The sequence below is a fragment of the Chrysochloris asiatica genome, unplaced genomic scaffold (genome assembly GCF_000296735.1).
Source record: "Chrysochloris asiatica unplaced genomic scaffold, ChrAsi1.0 scaffold00067, whole genome shotgun sequence".
In the NCBI taxonomy this organism is placed as follows: domain Eukaryota; kingdom Metazoa; phylum Chordata; class Mammalia; order Afrosoricida; family Chrysochloridae; genus Chrysochloris; species Chrysochloris asiatica.
Genome location: NW_006408585.1, coordinates 5,095,770 through 5,110,697, shown reverse-complemented (window position 1 = coordinate 5,110,697; position 14,928 = coordinate 5,095,770). Strand labels below are relative to the sequence as shown.

General features: G+C 41.5%; 1 protein-coding gene across 2 annotated transcripts in view; it reads left to right on the top strand.

The window, feature by feature from the left end:
* Positions 1-2,067: 2,067 nt before the first annotated feature.
* HIF1A (hypoxia inducible factor 1, alpha subunit (basic helix-loop-helix transcription factor)) overlaps positions 2,068-14,928 on the top strand; it is a 66,033-nt gene continuing 53,172 nt past the window's right edge. For both annotated transcript variants that reach the window (XM_006864578.1, XM_006864576.1), the window contains exon 1: positions 2,068-2,499. In XM_006864578.1, the coding sequence (XP_006864640.1) occupies positions 2,465-2,499 (35 nt within the window). In that variant the 5' untranslated portion in view covers positions 2,068-2,464. The remainder of the gene's footprint in view (positions 2,500-14,928) is intronic.

Below are 14,928 nucleotides of genomic sequence, written 5' to 3'. Positions count from 1 at the left end.
CGTGCCCCCCAGGTCTTCAGCACACAGTCGCTCTCCCTCTCTGGATCCAAATTCCTGTCTTTATTTCCACCACCCTTCCCTGAGATAATCACTGTTATTAGTTGAAGATGACCATTTCAATTTGTGTTTTTATTCTCTTATATGTATCATATGTATGTTGTTGTTAAGCATCTTTGAGTCAGCACCGACTCACAGAAGCCCTGTACAGGGTTTCCGAGGAGTAGCTAGCAGGTCTGAAATGCCAACCTTGTGGTTTGCTGTCCAATGCTGATCCCACACCAGGAGACCATTATAATATGTATATGTTGTTGTTGTTAAGTACCATGGAGTCAGTTCTGACTCTACACATGGAAATACATGGTTTGGTTTGTGTACTTTAATACTATTATTCTCTAAGAGGGTAAGTCAAAAAGTATTGCTACTAGGGTTTCTAGTTCATGCATCCACATGTACATTCCAAATAAAACACGCTTTGGAGACCTCCTAAGGGGGTGTCTTGGAGTGGCACTGTGGGATATAAACACTGAACTGAAAGGTCGTTTGAACAGCAAGGTTGTAGGTTCAAACTTACAAGCTGCTCTTTGGAAATCCTATACAGGGTCTACTATGAGTCGAACCCACTACATGGCACTAACAACAGTGTTGATAGATTTCCTTAAAGGACACAGGATGATCACAGTTTATTATATAGAACTTTTAAGAAATTTGAAATCTGAATTGGTGAGGCAAGGGCTAAGTTGTGTCAAGGAATGTTTTTCTATCTGGAGAATGCATCTGCTCATTCATTCTTCAAGGGTAGCAAGAACTGTCTTATAAGAATTTCAATGGGAAAGCTTACCTCATCCACCCTACAGCCCAATCTTGCCCCTTTCAACTTCTTTTCGTTTCCAACACTCAAAGAACATTAAAAGGAATACAATTTGAGTCCCTCGTAGATGCCCCAACTGATGCTTTGACGCGGTGTAGATTGAAGGATGCAGTTCTTCAGGGTTGGGTTCAGCACCTTGAGAAATGTATAAACTTAGTTCACCCAGCATTACCTTTGACACTTTTCCATGAGGCAAACCCCCAAACCCACTGCCATCAAGTTGATTGGGACTCATAGCGACCTACCTCACAGGACAGAGTAGAACTGTTTCTTACGTTTTCCTAAATCTTTGCAGGAACAGATAGCCTCATCTTCCTCCATGGTGGGCTTGAACTACCGGCCTAGTGGTTAGCAGCTCCCACAGCACTGGCTGAGCTCCTTCAAATGAGGCAAGAAAACCAGTCTGTCTAAATCCATTTCTACGATTCTTTCCTAAAAGTTCAGATTTATGCTCATTGACTACTTACACCTAATTTGTAAATGTTTACAGTATTTTCAGATTTCCCGCGACTTTAACTCCCTTCTCTTGAGACGTTTACAGTTAAGACTTTCTTTTAAATTTTATTTGCATTTACGTAATCAAATGCCACTGGGGGGGGGGGATGGATGGAGGAGAGCACAGCGTAAGAGGAGAGTTCTATTGAGTTCCACAGCAAAGAGTGAGGTGACGTGGCCCCTGGTTGGGTAACCTGGCAAAGAAAGACCCCGTTGTAACATTCCTGAGTAAAGAGACGTGAGGCTTACTGCCACGACGCCAAACGTCTGCTTTTTTCCGAACTGAGAACTCAGCAGAGCTGGGCGGCAACCCAGCCCAGCACTGTCTCGGAAGGGAAAGAGAGCCGAAACCTTGGATGATTACTGCAACAAGAGGCTAGAAATGTGATACAGGGTTTGGGAATTGGCAATTGAAACCCTTCTCACAGTGCCTCCCAAAGCCGGCCACTCCCTCCCCTAGGAGAAGCCGCAGAGTCCCCAGACCCGGGTTCAGCCGCCACCCCAAATCCTTTCTCTTCCCCCCTCAGCTGCACACAGACAAGCACGTGAGCGCAGAAGCCTGTCCCAGTGGTGCCTAGATGAGCGCCTCCTGATTGGCTGACAGGGCCGTGGGCTGGGGTGGGGACTGGCCTCCTGCGCCGCTTGCCATTGGCTCAGAGGGAACCCACCTCCCCCTCAGGTGAGGAGGGCCTACGTGAGCGCGCGGCGGGTTCCGCGGGCGGGCGCGCTCCCGCCGCCGGGTCCTCCCCTCGTTCCCGAGCGCGCCTCCGCCCTTGTCCGCCCCCTGCCGCTGCCTCAGCGCTTCGGAGCACAGAGCCGTCTGGTCTGAGGAGACGCGAGGATCGTTCTTGCCGCCGCTTGGGCCAGTGCACCGAGCCGGGCCCTGACAAGCAGCCCGCGGAGGGACTGCTGCGAACCGAACGTGGACCTCTGCGATTGCCGCCGCCGCCTCCCGCCTCTAGACTCGGGAGTGGATTCCCGCCTCGCACCCCAGCCCCTGGACCTGCCTCTTGTCTCTCCGCGTGTGGAGGGAGCCAGCGCTTAGGCCGGAGCGAGCCTGGGGGCCGCCGGCCGCGAAGGCGTCGCGGGGACCCATTCGCCATGGAGGGCGCCGGCGGCGCGAACGACAAGAAAAAGTAAGCCGTTCCCCCCGCCGGCCCCATTCTCTGCAGGCGCCCGGGATTCGCCGGATGGTCTCGGCTTTCCTGGGGGGCCGACCTTTTTGTTTCTGCGTCTGCTCCCCTCCCCTTGCGTTCCCCCAGCCTCGCCGGCCGGCTCCCCCACTGTCCACGTCGCCATCTTGTCGTGGGGGGTGGGAGACCCATCGAAAGTGCTTTCAGGGGCTGGGGTCTGAGCCCGCCTTCCAGCGCCCGCTCGCTCTCGGGCCCCACCGGGCGGGCACGGTGCCCGGCAGCCTGAAAACCCCGGGCAGAGCGATCGGCTGGAGCTCGGTGGCGGCCGCTTGCACCCCGAGCTTCCGCTCCTTCCCGCCCCCATCCTCTCGGCCTCCATTGCAAAGTCGGCCTCCGGGCGGACCCTGCGCGTCGTTTGGGCTTCCCTGGGGGTGCGGGCCCCGGGTTCCCGGCGGCTCGGGGCGCGCGTGTTGGCGGGGAAAGAGATCCCAACTTGTCCGACTGCCGCGGGTGTCTTTGCCTTTGTGCATCAGGGACTCGCTGCGACGGCCTTCGGATTCTAACTTTTAGTTTGCACGTGCAGGTTTTGTTTTTATCGCCTGGAAAAACTTGCCTAGAGTGAGAGTCGGGGCCACGGGAATTTAGAGGAATCGCAGCCTTTTTATGAGAGCATCAGAATGATGCTTGTCATGAGAGCCCCACGTTATAAAGGAATCATTCGGGAACCTGTAGCGGTTGGGTCCATTGACGGAGGCAGTTTTATGGAGATTGAAAACGACGGTGATCGGAGCCAATGAAACGCCGCACTAAAATGTTGCATATTGTGCAGAACTCTGCCCCAACGTCCTGAAATTGAAGTCTATTGAAGGAGAACCTTCAGATATATTCAAATGCTCCCTAAATTAATAATCCGTCCGTTAGAACTTATTGCAAGGTTTACAAAGCATCACTTGAAGTTTGAGTCCGAGGGGTACATTACAGAAAGATTCCGGATTGTGGAGCGAACTAGTGGAACCGGTAGCTATCCCAGCCCCTCCCCTTTTCACCTCCCGATGTGTTCCACTTTGGAATTTTAACCTGAAAGGAAATCAATTTAAGGAAGAGATGAAGGTGGTAACCTACATTTACTGTTAAGTCCCTCCACTGCTCTGTGGGAGAGATTGATTTCTCTAATCAATATCAACCAAAGATGAACCTGTGTGTATTCTTATTATTTTGTGGATCCCATATCTTGGTCGTACTGAAATATAAATATTACCTTCTCAGTTTGCTTACACCAGAGAAAGCACTCGTAAAATTCAGGAAGTGGGTAAACAGAACAGGTCTAGACTTAATTCCAAGAGTTGCTAGGAATTAGTTGCAATTAATTTTGCAGAAGTGATTATAGTGCTTTTGATGAAATGATGAGGCTGCTGTATTGTAAACTTAAGGCAGTTAACTCTGAGTAGTGCCAACTATTTGTCCTTAATAGATTTTGAATCATATTTAATAAAATGTATTCAGTTTTACAGTCATTTCTTTTTTATATGCTCTATTATGCTCTTTTCTTGTATGCTGTTGATCAGTTGAGAATATAAGCAACTTTAAACTGGATGAGTGAATTAGCTCCTGTGCATCAGCTTCAATTCTAAAGGAGTTAATTTGTAGAGTTACTTATTTCTCATGTCATTTTTTGTCATTGTTTTAGAGTCACAATATAAGGTTTTGTTTTTAAAATTACTGTTTTGGACCTTAGATTGATCAATCAAATTTAGCAACCTTGAGTCAGATTGCTTCATATTTCTAAATACGTTGTTGTTAAGTGCTGTCCTGTAGACTTTGACTCATAGTGACCCTTACAGGATTTCCGAGGAACGACTGCTGGGTTTGAATAGCCAACCTTGTGGCTAGTAGTCTAATGCTTATCCTACACTCTGTATAGGGTTTCCGAGGAGCAGCTGGTGAGTTTGAACTACTGACCTTGTGGTTTGCAGCCCAGTGCTGATCCTACAGTGCTACACCAGGAGTCCATTTCTCAGTATAGAGGTTCTTGTGACTCTATAGGATCAGTTGGTTTGAACTGCAAAGGCAGTGGCTCAAACTCACCTGCCGCTTCTGGGAAACCCTATATAGGGTCGTTGTAAGTCAGAACCAAACTCGTTGGCATTTAACAACAATGTAATTGAGAACTCCTTATATGGCACTGTAGGATCAGCAGTGGACTGTGAGCCACACGATTGACAGTTCAAACCTATCAGCTGCTCCTTCAAAACCCTATATACAGAGTTGCTATAAGTTGGAACTGACTTCATGGCATTTAACAATAACAATGTAACTGAAAATTTTAAGTTAAACACAAGTGATAGCTTCTGAGCAACTTTTGTTGATTCTGATTCATGGTGGAGGCAGATCACTGCCAGGTCTGTCTTCAGAGAAAACTCTTAGTGGGTTTGAACTTCACCCTTTGGGCTTATGATTTGAGTGCTTAATCATTTGGCTACCCAGGGATTCCCTTTAGATGTTGGTTTAAAAGAGTCTATTATTCTTTTCTAAGTAGTAACTGTAAAACTTAAGCAGAAAGATCATTGAGGAATTGAGGGGCAGGAATTTCCCATATGTGTATTGGTAGTGATGTAGGGGAGTAGTCCATGCAAGTTTTCCATTTTAAGTGGGCATCCGGAGTTGGGGTGGGGAAACAAATTTTATCTTTTTAAAAGAAGCTTGCTGTTAAGTGCCCTCGACTCTGTTGTAACTGTATAGGGTTTCCCAGGAGCAGCTGGGGGTTTGAACAGCCAACCTTGTATTAATCAGTCCAGTGCTTATCCTACAGCGCCACACCAGAGCCCCAAAGAAGCTTAGATTTAGGAAAATAAAAAGGTGGAAGGATTGGAAGAAATCAGAACAGAAAGTAGATATGCTTTTGGTAGATTTAATATAGGACATTTTGTGTTGGTTCCTTAGGTGAAACTATTCTTACTTAAGCACAGGCATATAGAATTTTAGATTTCAAAGGACTATGAAGAGTTTCGTTTTCTGCCTTCCAAGTTTTTCCACAATAAATGATTGTTGGATCATTAAAGTAAAATCTCTGAATGAACATTCTTTAGCTTCTTTCTTTAACTTGACCATTAAAAATTTAAGACACTTTCGTTTATTATGAAACATCTTTCTTGTTACAATTTTACTTAGATTTTCCCCTTATTTTTTGAAGAGGCGGAATGCCTGCTTTTTAAGAGCTTAAAACCTGAAGCTAACTAAATAGCTGAGTTGCCGCTCCAACATTTTCACTTGTTAGCTTTGTGAACTTAGGCAAGTTACTTGATTCTTCTGATCCCATTTCCTCCTTTTGAAATGATGGAATAATGGTAACCTGCTTCCTACCGGGGAGTCCTGATGTGGCACTGAAGGATAAGCACTGGACTGCAAGGCCGATTTGAATCACAAGGTTGGCGATTCAGACCCATCAGTTGCTCATGGAAAACCCTGTACAGGGTCACTAAGAGTTGGAACCAAGTTGATGGCACTTAATAATAACAGCAACAACGCTGTACTTATGGGCCATTATAGAGGTTAAATCTGATAATACCTGTAAAGCACTTATCCGGTGCCTGGCAGAGGAGGAGTCTTGGTAACAGTCTATATACTTGAAATTAAAGTTTTGTCCAATAAAGTTGAAGCTCCCACAAAATGTAAACCATTCCCCCCCCCCCCCACAAGTCCTTTCTGCTAATACTACTATTCACTTGTTTCTCTTTTCTCTGTCTTTATCTTTTCTTTATCTCCTAAAAATTAAAAGACTGACTTTGGATTCAGTACTTTAAAAGGACTTCTTTCTTATTAAAACAGTACTCATGCATCCTTGGGTTATATTATCTAACATCAGTTATTCTTATCAACCATCTGATCTACTCTCTACTATAGGTCCCTTTCTTCATAATTCCTCATCCCTGTGTTTCTTCTTTAAGTAGGTTAAATTTAAATTTACTCTGGACTCTAGTGACTAGTCAAATACATGTATACTAACAGACAGTTCACTTCAGCAAGGAATGTGTAAGAAACTGCAGTCATGGAATTGGTAGTAAAACATTTTCTGTTTTGTTGCCAAAGTTACAGAGTAGACAGTTTTATAAATACTTTATATATGTTGTTATTGTTACATGCAGTCAAGTCAGTTCTGGCTCATAATGCCCCTGTATAGGGTTCCGAGGAGCAGCTATTGGGTTTGAATCACTGACTTTGCAGCTAGAAGTCCAGTGCTTATCCTGTAGTGCCTCACCAGGACTCCTTTATAAATTAGTCTACACTAAAAATGGGTCCCAGTAAAACTTACAAACCTATATTGTAGAAAATCTGTCCTTTGCTTAGGGATTTCTCCATAGTTAGTGCCATTGGGTTCAGTCTTAGAGCAAGGCTTAAGCCTGTGCTATTGGTCTTACATTTATGGTACAATTTGTAGGAAAGCTATGATAGAACACTCTTCCATGTATACATGTTTACTAAACTATCAGGTTGTTTTAGACTGATAAAGTGTGGCAATTCATTCCTGTGGTCCACTGTAGAACACCTTGGGCAGTTTTAAGGTTGCCCAGTCATTTTACCTATTAATGTCCATTGTCCTTGTGGCTGGAGTGGCGTCTGGACTCTAGGTGGTTACATTATATTGTGTGTTAAGAGTGGGGTGTAGGAGGCCATGGGGAATAAGCCTCTTGACTTGTTTTTTTTTCTTAGAAACTCACAGTAGTTCATTATGTTTGGTGGTAAAGAAACTGTTAAGCATGAATGTTAAAGATTTGGGTTGGACTATTGTGCTTCTCAAGGACCCTTTTCTATGTAAATATTTATACACATATTAGGCAGCTTCAAAAAGTTCATGGAAAAATGGAAGTAAAGGATAATAGAATTCTTTCCTGAACATTTATTCAAAATCATAACACTATATATGAATTGTGGAAATTTTGTGTCACTGTAGGATAAGCACTGGACTGCATGGTCTGTTCGAATTGTAAGGTTGGTGGTTCACTCATCAGCCGCTCCTTGGAAACCTTATACATAGTCTCTGAATCTGAACTGACTCGATAGCACTTAACCATAACAGTAAAGAAAAAAGTATTCATAAGTTTAACACTCAGAGATAACCACCACCATTTAATGTGTTTCCTTTCATATCCTTTTTATATGTATATGTAGCTATGTGTTCATTAAAATTTTTAGTCATTAAGAGCACTGGAGCTAGTAGAATACCTGGATTTGAATCCCAATTCTGCCCCTTACTCACTTTAGGTTTCTTGTTTTTAACTACCCCATAGTTAGAAAACATAAAGTGCTTAGAACAATGCCTGTTAAATAATGATAGTAATAGGTTAGTGTACTGGCTACAAGTCAGGCTTTTAACCTCAAGGCCAGCTGTTCCACTGGAGAAAAAAGAGGCTTTCTGTTCCTGTAAAGATTTACAGCCTCGGAAACCCTGTACAGGGTCGCTATGAGTCGGAATTGACTTGACGGCATACCACCACCAGCAGCAGCAGTATGTGGTTGTTGTTGTTAAGTGCTGTCCAGTCGATTCTGACTCATAGTGACCCATTATAGGGTTTCCAAGGAGCAGCTGGTGGGTTTGAGCTGCTGATCTTATGGTTCATTGTCCAGTGCAGCATCCGAGTAGTAGTGTGGTGGTACTGTGCCATGGAATCTGTTCCGACTCATTCGAACTACTGACCTTGAGAGTATCAGCCCGATTCGTAACCACTACGCTACCAATGCTCCTTGAGTAGTAGTATGTTGTTAAGTGCCATCGAGTTGGTTCCGACCCATAGCGACCCTGAACAGGGTTTCCAAGGCTATAAATCTTTATGGGAGCGGAAAGCCTCCTCTTTCTCCCGTGGAGCAGCTGGTAGTTTTGAACCTTGTGATTCACAACACAATTTGTAACCACTATACTACCAGAGCTCCTTGAGTAGTAGTAGTAGTATGTTATTGTTGTTGTTATGTGCCATGTAGTCGGTTCTGACTCATAGTGACCCTGTACAGGGTTTCCGAGGCTGTAAATTTTTATGGGACCAGAAAGCCTCATCTTTCTCCTGCGGAACAGCTGGTAGTTTCAAACTGCTGACCATGATATTAGGAGCCCGATTCGTAACCACTACGCTACCAGAGCTCCTGTTGTTAAGTGCTGACGAATCGATCCTGACCCATAGCGACCCTGTGTAGGGTTTCCAAGGAGCAGCTGGTAAGCTTGAACCTCCAGCCTTGCAGTTCAAATGGCTTTGCAGTGTGGCACATTAATAAACAGTGCCACACCAGGATTCCCTGTGAGTAGTAGTATATAAGTGTTTAATTATAATCTTTAAGATTACTGTCATTAACAATCAGGCCTTTAAGTTTCTAAAGTTTTGTTACTATAAACTACTGTAAAGATCTTCTTGGATCCTAATCAGAAATACTTAGATTTTCAATATTAAGGTTCATGATAATGAGAGAATGTGGTTTTAGGTGACTGCTGAATAGTTGTTTCACTGAATTTTAGAGGGATTTGATTGTAAATATAATTTACCGTAGGATACCATGACTATGGCTTTCTAAAAATGAGAAATTTGATAAATAGACTTATTGTGAGAATCATTTTATAGAAGCTTGTTGTTGTTGTTATGTGCCGTGGAGTTGGTTCCTACTCATAGCAACCCTGTACAGGGTTTCCAAGGCTGTAAATCTTTACGGGAGCAGAAAGCCTCATCTTTCTCCCACAGAACAGCTGGTAGTTTCAAACTGCTGTCCTTGAGGTTCATAGGCTGATTCGTAACCACTACGCTAGTAGAGGCTACCTGTGGGTTAATGCACCAGACTGCGAAGCGTTTGAACTTCAAGGTCGGCAGTTTGAGCTCACCAGCTGCTCCTCGGAAACCCTATATAGGGTCACTATGGGTCAGAATTGACTGGACGGCACTTAACAACAACAACAGCAACCTTATCATCTGGCCCAAGAACTGCAGAAAAGACTTGTTTCTTCTCCTTTGATTGATGATGTTATCTCCATGCAAAGTCCATAGAGCCATATATCATCTCCAAAGTTCTTGCAGTATACTGCAGGGCCTTTGTATCAGACCAGAATTCCTCATTGTCTTTGTGTCCTCTGTCAACGCTGACCTACCTATCTGTTCTTTCAATCATCTCACACCTATGGCTGAGACTTTTCTTGTTTTACCTAAATTTTTCTTTGTATCTCACTTCACCTATATCTTTAAAAAAAAAAAAAAAGTTGTGTTTTGTTTTTGTTTTTCACTTTCTCTTTGAGGTTTTTTTGAAGGAGCTCTGGTAGTGCAGTGGTTAAATGCTTAGCTGCTAACCAAAGGTTGGTGATTTGAATACATTCAATGGCTCCACTAGAGAAATATTTGGTAATCTGTTTCCATAAAGATTACAACCTAGAAAACCTTATGGGGCAGTTCTACTCTGTCACATGGGATGCTTGCTATAAGTCGAAATTGACTTGATGGCATCTACCAATAACGTTTATATGTGGTTGTGAGGTTTAACTAAAAATGCTTTGTTGTTGTTAAGTGTCTTCAAGTCAGTTCCAAATCATAGCAACCCTGTATAGGCGTTCCAAGGAGCAGCTAGCGGGTTTGAATTATTGACCTTGTGGTTCACAGTCCAGTACTGATCCTACAGCTCCACACCGGGAGTCCAAAAATGTTTTAGCACAGGGTTTATAGTAAACATTTAAAAATTTATTAGAATGCCATTGAACATTATTTCATAATATTTTAAAGACTGGCTAGTATACCATTATCTGGATGCCCCATTATTTCTCCATTTGAGATGCTTAGGTTAAGTCTAAAGTTTCTTTTATATGAAGAATTGTGAATAATAACTTTTTAGCTATACTCACATCATTTCTTAATAAATTTTATGTGGAATTACTGGATCAAGAAGATCATAATTTTTAACACTTTCAATATCTTCCAAAAAGTTTGAGCCAGTTTATACTCTCTGCCAGTGCATTTTTTTTTTAAACATTAACACCAGTAAAGTTCATTTGTTTTTAATTTGGAACATTGGCAATATATTAGGTGCCATCAGTCTGTTCTGGCTCACATTGACCCTATACAAAAAGAACAAAACTTGCTCTGTCTTGCGCCATCCTCACAGTTGTTATGTTTGAACCCATTGTTGCTGCTGTGTCAGTGCTTCTCATTAGGGGTCTTCGTCTTTGTCACTGACCTACTTTTCCACGCATGATGTCTTTCGTTTCCAGAGACTGGTCCCTCCTAATAACATGTCCAAAGTGTAAGGGAGGACGTCTCGCCATTCTTCCTTCTAAGGAGCAATCTGTCTGTACTTCTTCCAAGACAGATTCTTCTGGCAGTCCATAGTACTTTCAGTATTCTTCTACACCTCAATTCAGATGTATCGATATAGTCACTGATTCTTCTATGGTTTTCCTAATTTATTGTCCAACTCTCATATACATACGAGTTCTAGTATGACACTGTGGGATAATGTACTGGACTACAAAGTCTGCAGTTCAAACGTGTTTGCTCTTTATCACTTCAAAGAGGTCTTTGCAGCAGATTTGCGTAATGTTTGATTTCTTGACTGCTGCTTCCATGAGCATTGATTGTGGACCCAAGCAAAAAGAAGTTCAAACTTTTCTCCATTTATCATGATGTTATTTATTGGTCTAGTTTTAAGGCTTTTCAGTGAGTCTCTTAGCTTATTACTACTTTCTAATAAACAACAGTAGGGGTAGATTGTCTAACTTTTGATACTTTCACCCAGTATGCAGCTGGAACCAACATGAGCGGTTACTGGGCCAAGGATATTAATAGATAACAGGTCTCTGACCTATTTTGAGGAAACCATGTTGTACATTCATATTTGCTCATCCAGCAACTCCAGTCAGGAAGGCCAGCAGTATTCTTTGCATGATATAAACACAATAGTATGTTCTTTCTTGCACATGTCCTGGTAAACACCAAAGCTAATAAATCATCCATTGCGATGGACCCAAGCAGGTTACTTTTTAAATGCATATAACATTTATGTATAGAGTTATGGCCTGAGTTTTGTGAATTATGATATTTATAACTTTAACTTTAAAATGTTTGGCATATACATGGACACAATCTAGCATACATTTAATATAATACACAGGTAATTAATATGTTAATATAGAAAACACCCCCGAAATACTAGACATATTAATATGTATCTGAATTTTGTTGTCTGTTGCGCCATATACTCTGTATATACTAATAAACAAAGTACTAGTAGGCACATTGTTGTTAAGGTGTTGTTGAGTCAGTTCCAACTCAGTGACACTATGTACAGTAGAACGGTCATACACCATCCTAGTAACTGCTACATTTAAGCCTTCTGCTGCCACTGTGTCAGTTCATCTTATGGGGAAGGGGAGCTCTTCCCCACACTTTATCAAACATGATGTCCTTCTTCAGGAACTGTTCTCTAGGCACATTAAGATGACACAAATCCAATATTACCTTGCAAAACATGTTAGTGTTTTGCACCAGTGGGTGTTTTCTGAATTCATTTTCAAAGAAAGCAATAAAGGGCATTTATATTTTATCAGAATATTCCATTCTCTATGTAAGGAAACTGAAAAATGCCTCAAGCAAATAAATGAATATTGTTGTTGTTGTTAAATGCTGTTAAGTCAGTTCTGACTTATAGCAACCTTGTTTAGGGTTTCCAAGCAACAGCTAACCTTATGGTTCAAAATGACCTTGCGGTCCAGTGCTTTATCCTACAGTGCCACACCATAGGTCTTTTAAAAATTTCCCTCCAGACTGACTTTATTTTAAGAAATTGATATTGTTGTGACCCACAATACAAACTCACCTGTGTAGTTTCCTATGAATATGGGAGTTGAATAGTTCATAAACAAAATGTACATTTTATGAATTTTTATAACAATTATGCTTTCTTCATTTCTGACTGGTTGGATATACCTTCATGTTCAGTTCTCTCTCATTGACCATATGAGAATGTGCCAGATACACTATAGTCACATAACTATTGACTTATCTGGTCCTGCTCTTGTGTAAAGTGAACCGAAACATGATCACTCTTGATCCTATTAGACATTAACAGTAGTCCAGTGAACTGTGAAGGTGCAGCATTAAAAGAAAGTAAGTGTGCAAGTTTTAAATTATTGTGTCAAGATGGAAAACACTTGTAGAGATCAGCAAAGGGCCTACCAACAAATATCTCATGGCAAACAAATGAAATTATAGCTAACTGCCTTCTAAGTACTATTTCTTTGGCGATCTCAGGACTGAAGAACAAAATAACATGTTTCAAATCTATTGTTTTTAGTTACTAATTTTCTAATATAAATCTGTTTTGACATCCAAATTGGAGAATAGATTTTATAAATGTTATTTATTTTCTGTTATTCAAATTTATTGGCTGTTGTTGTTAGGTGCCATCGAGTTTGTTCTGAATCGTAGCAACCCTATGCACAACAAAATAAACACTGCTTGGCCCTGTGCCAGTCCATCTTTTTGGGGGGTTTCCTCTTTCTCGCCGAACCTCTACTTTATCACCTGTGATACTTTTCTGCAAAGACTCCTGATGACACACCTGAAGTATGAGAGATGAAGCCTTGCCACCCTGCCTTGTAAGAGTACTTGTTGGTGCTTCTTCCAACACAGATTTGTTTTTCTTCTGGTAGTCCATGGTACTTTTATGCATGAATTCTTCTGTTGTCTTCCTTAGTCATTGTCCAGCTTTCACATTCATGTGAAGTGATTGAAAATACCATGAGTTAGGTCCAGGTTCACTGTAGTCCTCAAACTGATATATTTGCTCTTAAACACTTTAAAGAGGTCTGCCTAATGCATTATGTAGTTTGATTTCATGACTGTTGGTTCCATGAGTGTTGATGGTGGATCCAAGCAAAATAAAGTCCTTGACCATCTCACTTTTCTCCATTTATCATGATGTTATTTGTTGGTCCAATGGTGAGGAGTTTTGTTTTCTACTTTGAAGTGCAACCTATACTGAAAGCTGTGGTCTTTGATCTTCATCAGTAAGTATTTTAAGTCCTCTTTACTTCCAGCAAGCAAAGTTGTATCATCTGCACATTGGAGGTTGTTAAAGAGTCTTTACTCCTGATGCTATATATGTTCTTCTTCATATAACCCATCTTCTCAGATTATTTGCTTAGTGTACAGATTGAATAAATATGGTGAAAGAATACAAACCTGGTGCACAACTTTTCTGATTTTAAACCATTCAGTGTCTTCTTGTTCTTTCTGAATGACTGTCTCTTGGTATACGTTCCTCGTGAGTACAATTAAATGTTCTGGAATACTCCTGCGCAGTATTGTCCATTACTTTCCATGATCCACAGTTGAAAACCTTTGCATAGTCAATAAAGCACAGGTAAACATCTTTCTGGTATTTTCTGCTTTCATCCAAGATCCATCTGACGTCAGCAATGACATCCTTCTTTCCATGTCCTTATTTGAATCCAGCATGAACCTCAGGTGTGCCTTGTCAATGTACTGTTGCAGACATTTTTTAAATTAACTTTAGCAAAAGTTAACTTGCATATGATATTAATGGTATTGTCTGATGATTTCTCCATCCTGTTGAGTCACCTCTCTTGGAAATACGCACAAATATGGAGCTCTTCTCATCAGTTGGCCAAGTAAGCTGTCTTCCAGATTTCTTGGCACAAATGAATGAGTGACTCCAGTGCTGCATCAGTGTGTTGAAAGATATCAGTTTGTATCCCATCAATTCCTGGTGCCTTGTTTTTTGCTAATTCCTTCAGTGCACCCTGGACTTCTTCCATCAGGACCATTGATTGGTTCTTTATCATGTGCTGTCTCTTGAAATGGTTGAACATCATCCATTTCTTTTTGGTAGTGACTCTGGGTATTCCTTCCATCTTCTTTTGATGCTTTCTGCATCATTCAGTGTTTTGCACATAGAATCCTTCAATATTTTAAGTCAAGTCTTGAATTTTTTCTTCAGTTTTTTTCAGCTTGAGAAATGCTGTGCATGTTCTTCCCTTTAGATTTACTAACTCCAATTATTTACCTATTTCATTATACTTCTTGACTCTGTCTTCTCTAGCTGCCCTTTGAATTTTTCTATTCAGCTCATTTACTTCCTCATTTCTTTCATTTGCATTAGTATCTCTATATGCTGGTAAGTAAATTTCGAGAGTTTCTTTTGACGTCCATTTTGGTCTTTTCCTTGTTTCTTGTCTTCTTAATGACCTTTTGCTTTATTCCTGTATGATGTTTTTAATGTCATCCCACAACTCTTCTGGTCTTCAGTCATTAGTGTCTAATGGTAGAACCAAATTTCAAAAGTGACATAATTTTACATCTAAGTAAAAATGAATCCAAGTAAAATGGAGTGTAAAAGTGAAAGCTTGCATAAGAAAAGGATTTGTGAATCCTGTGGGCTAATGCGCCAGACTGC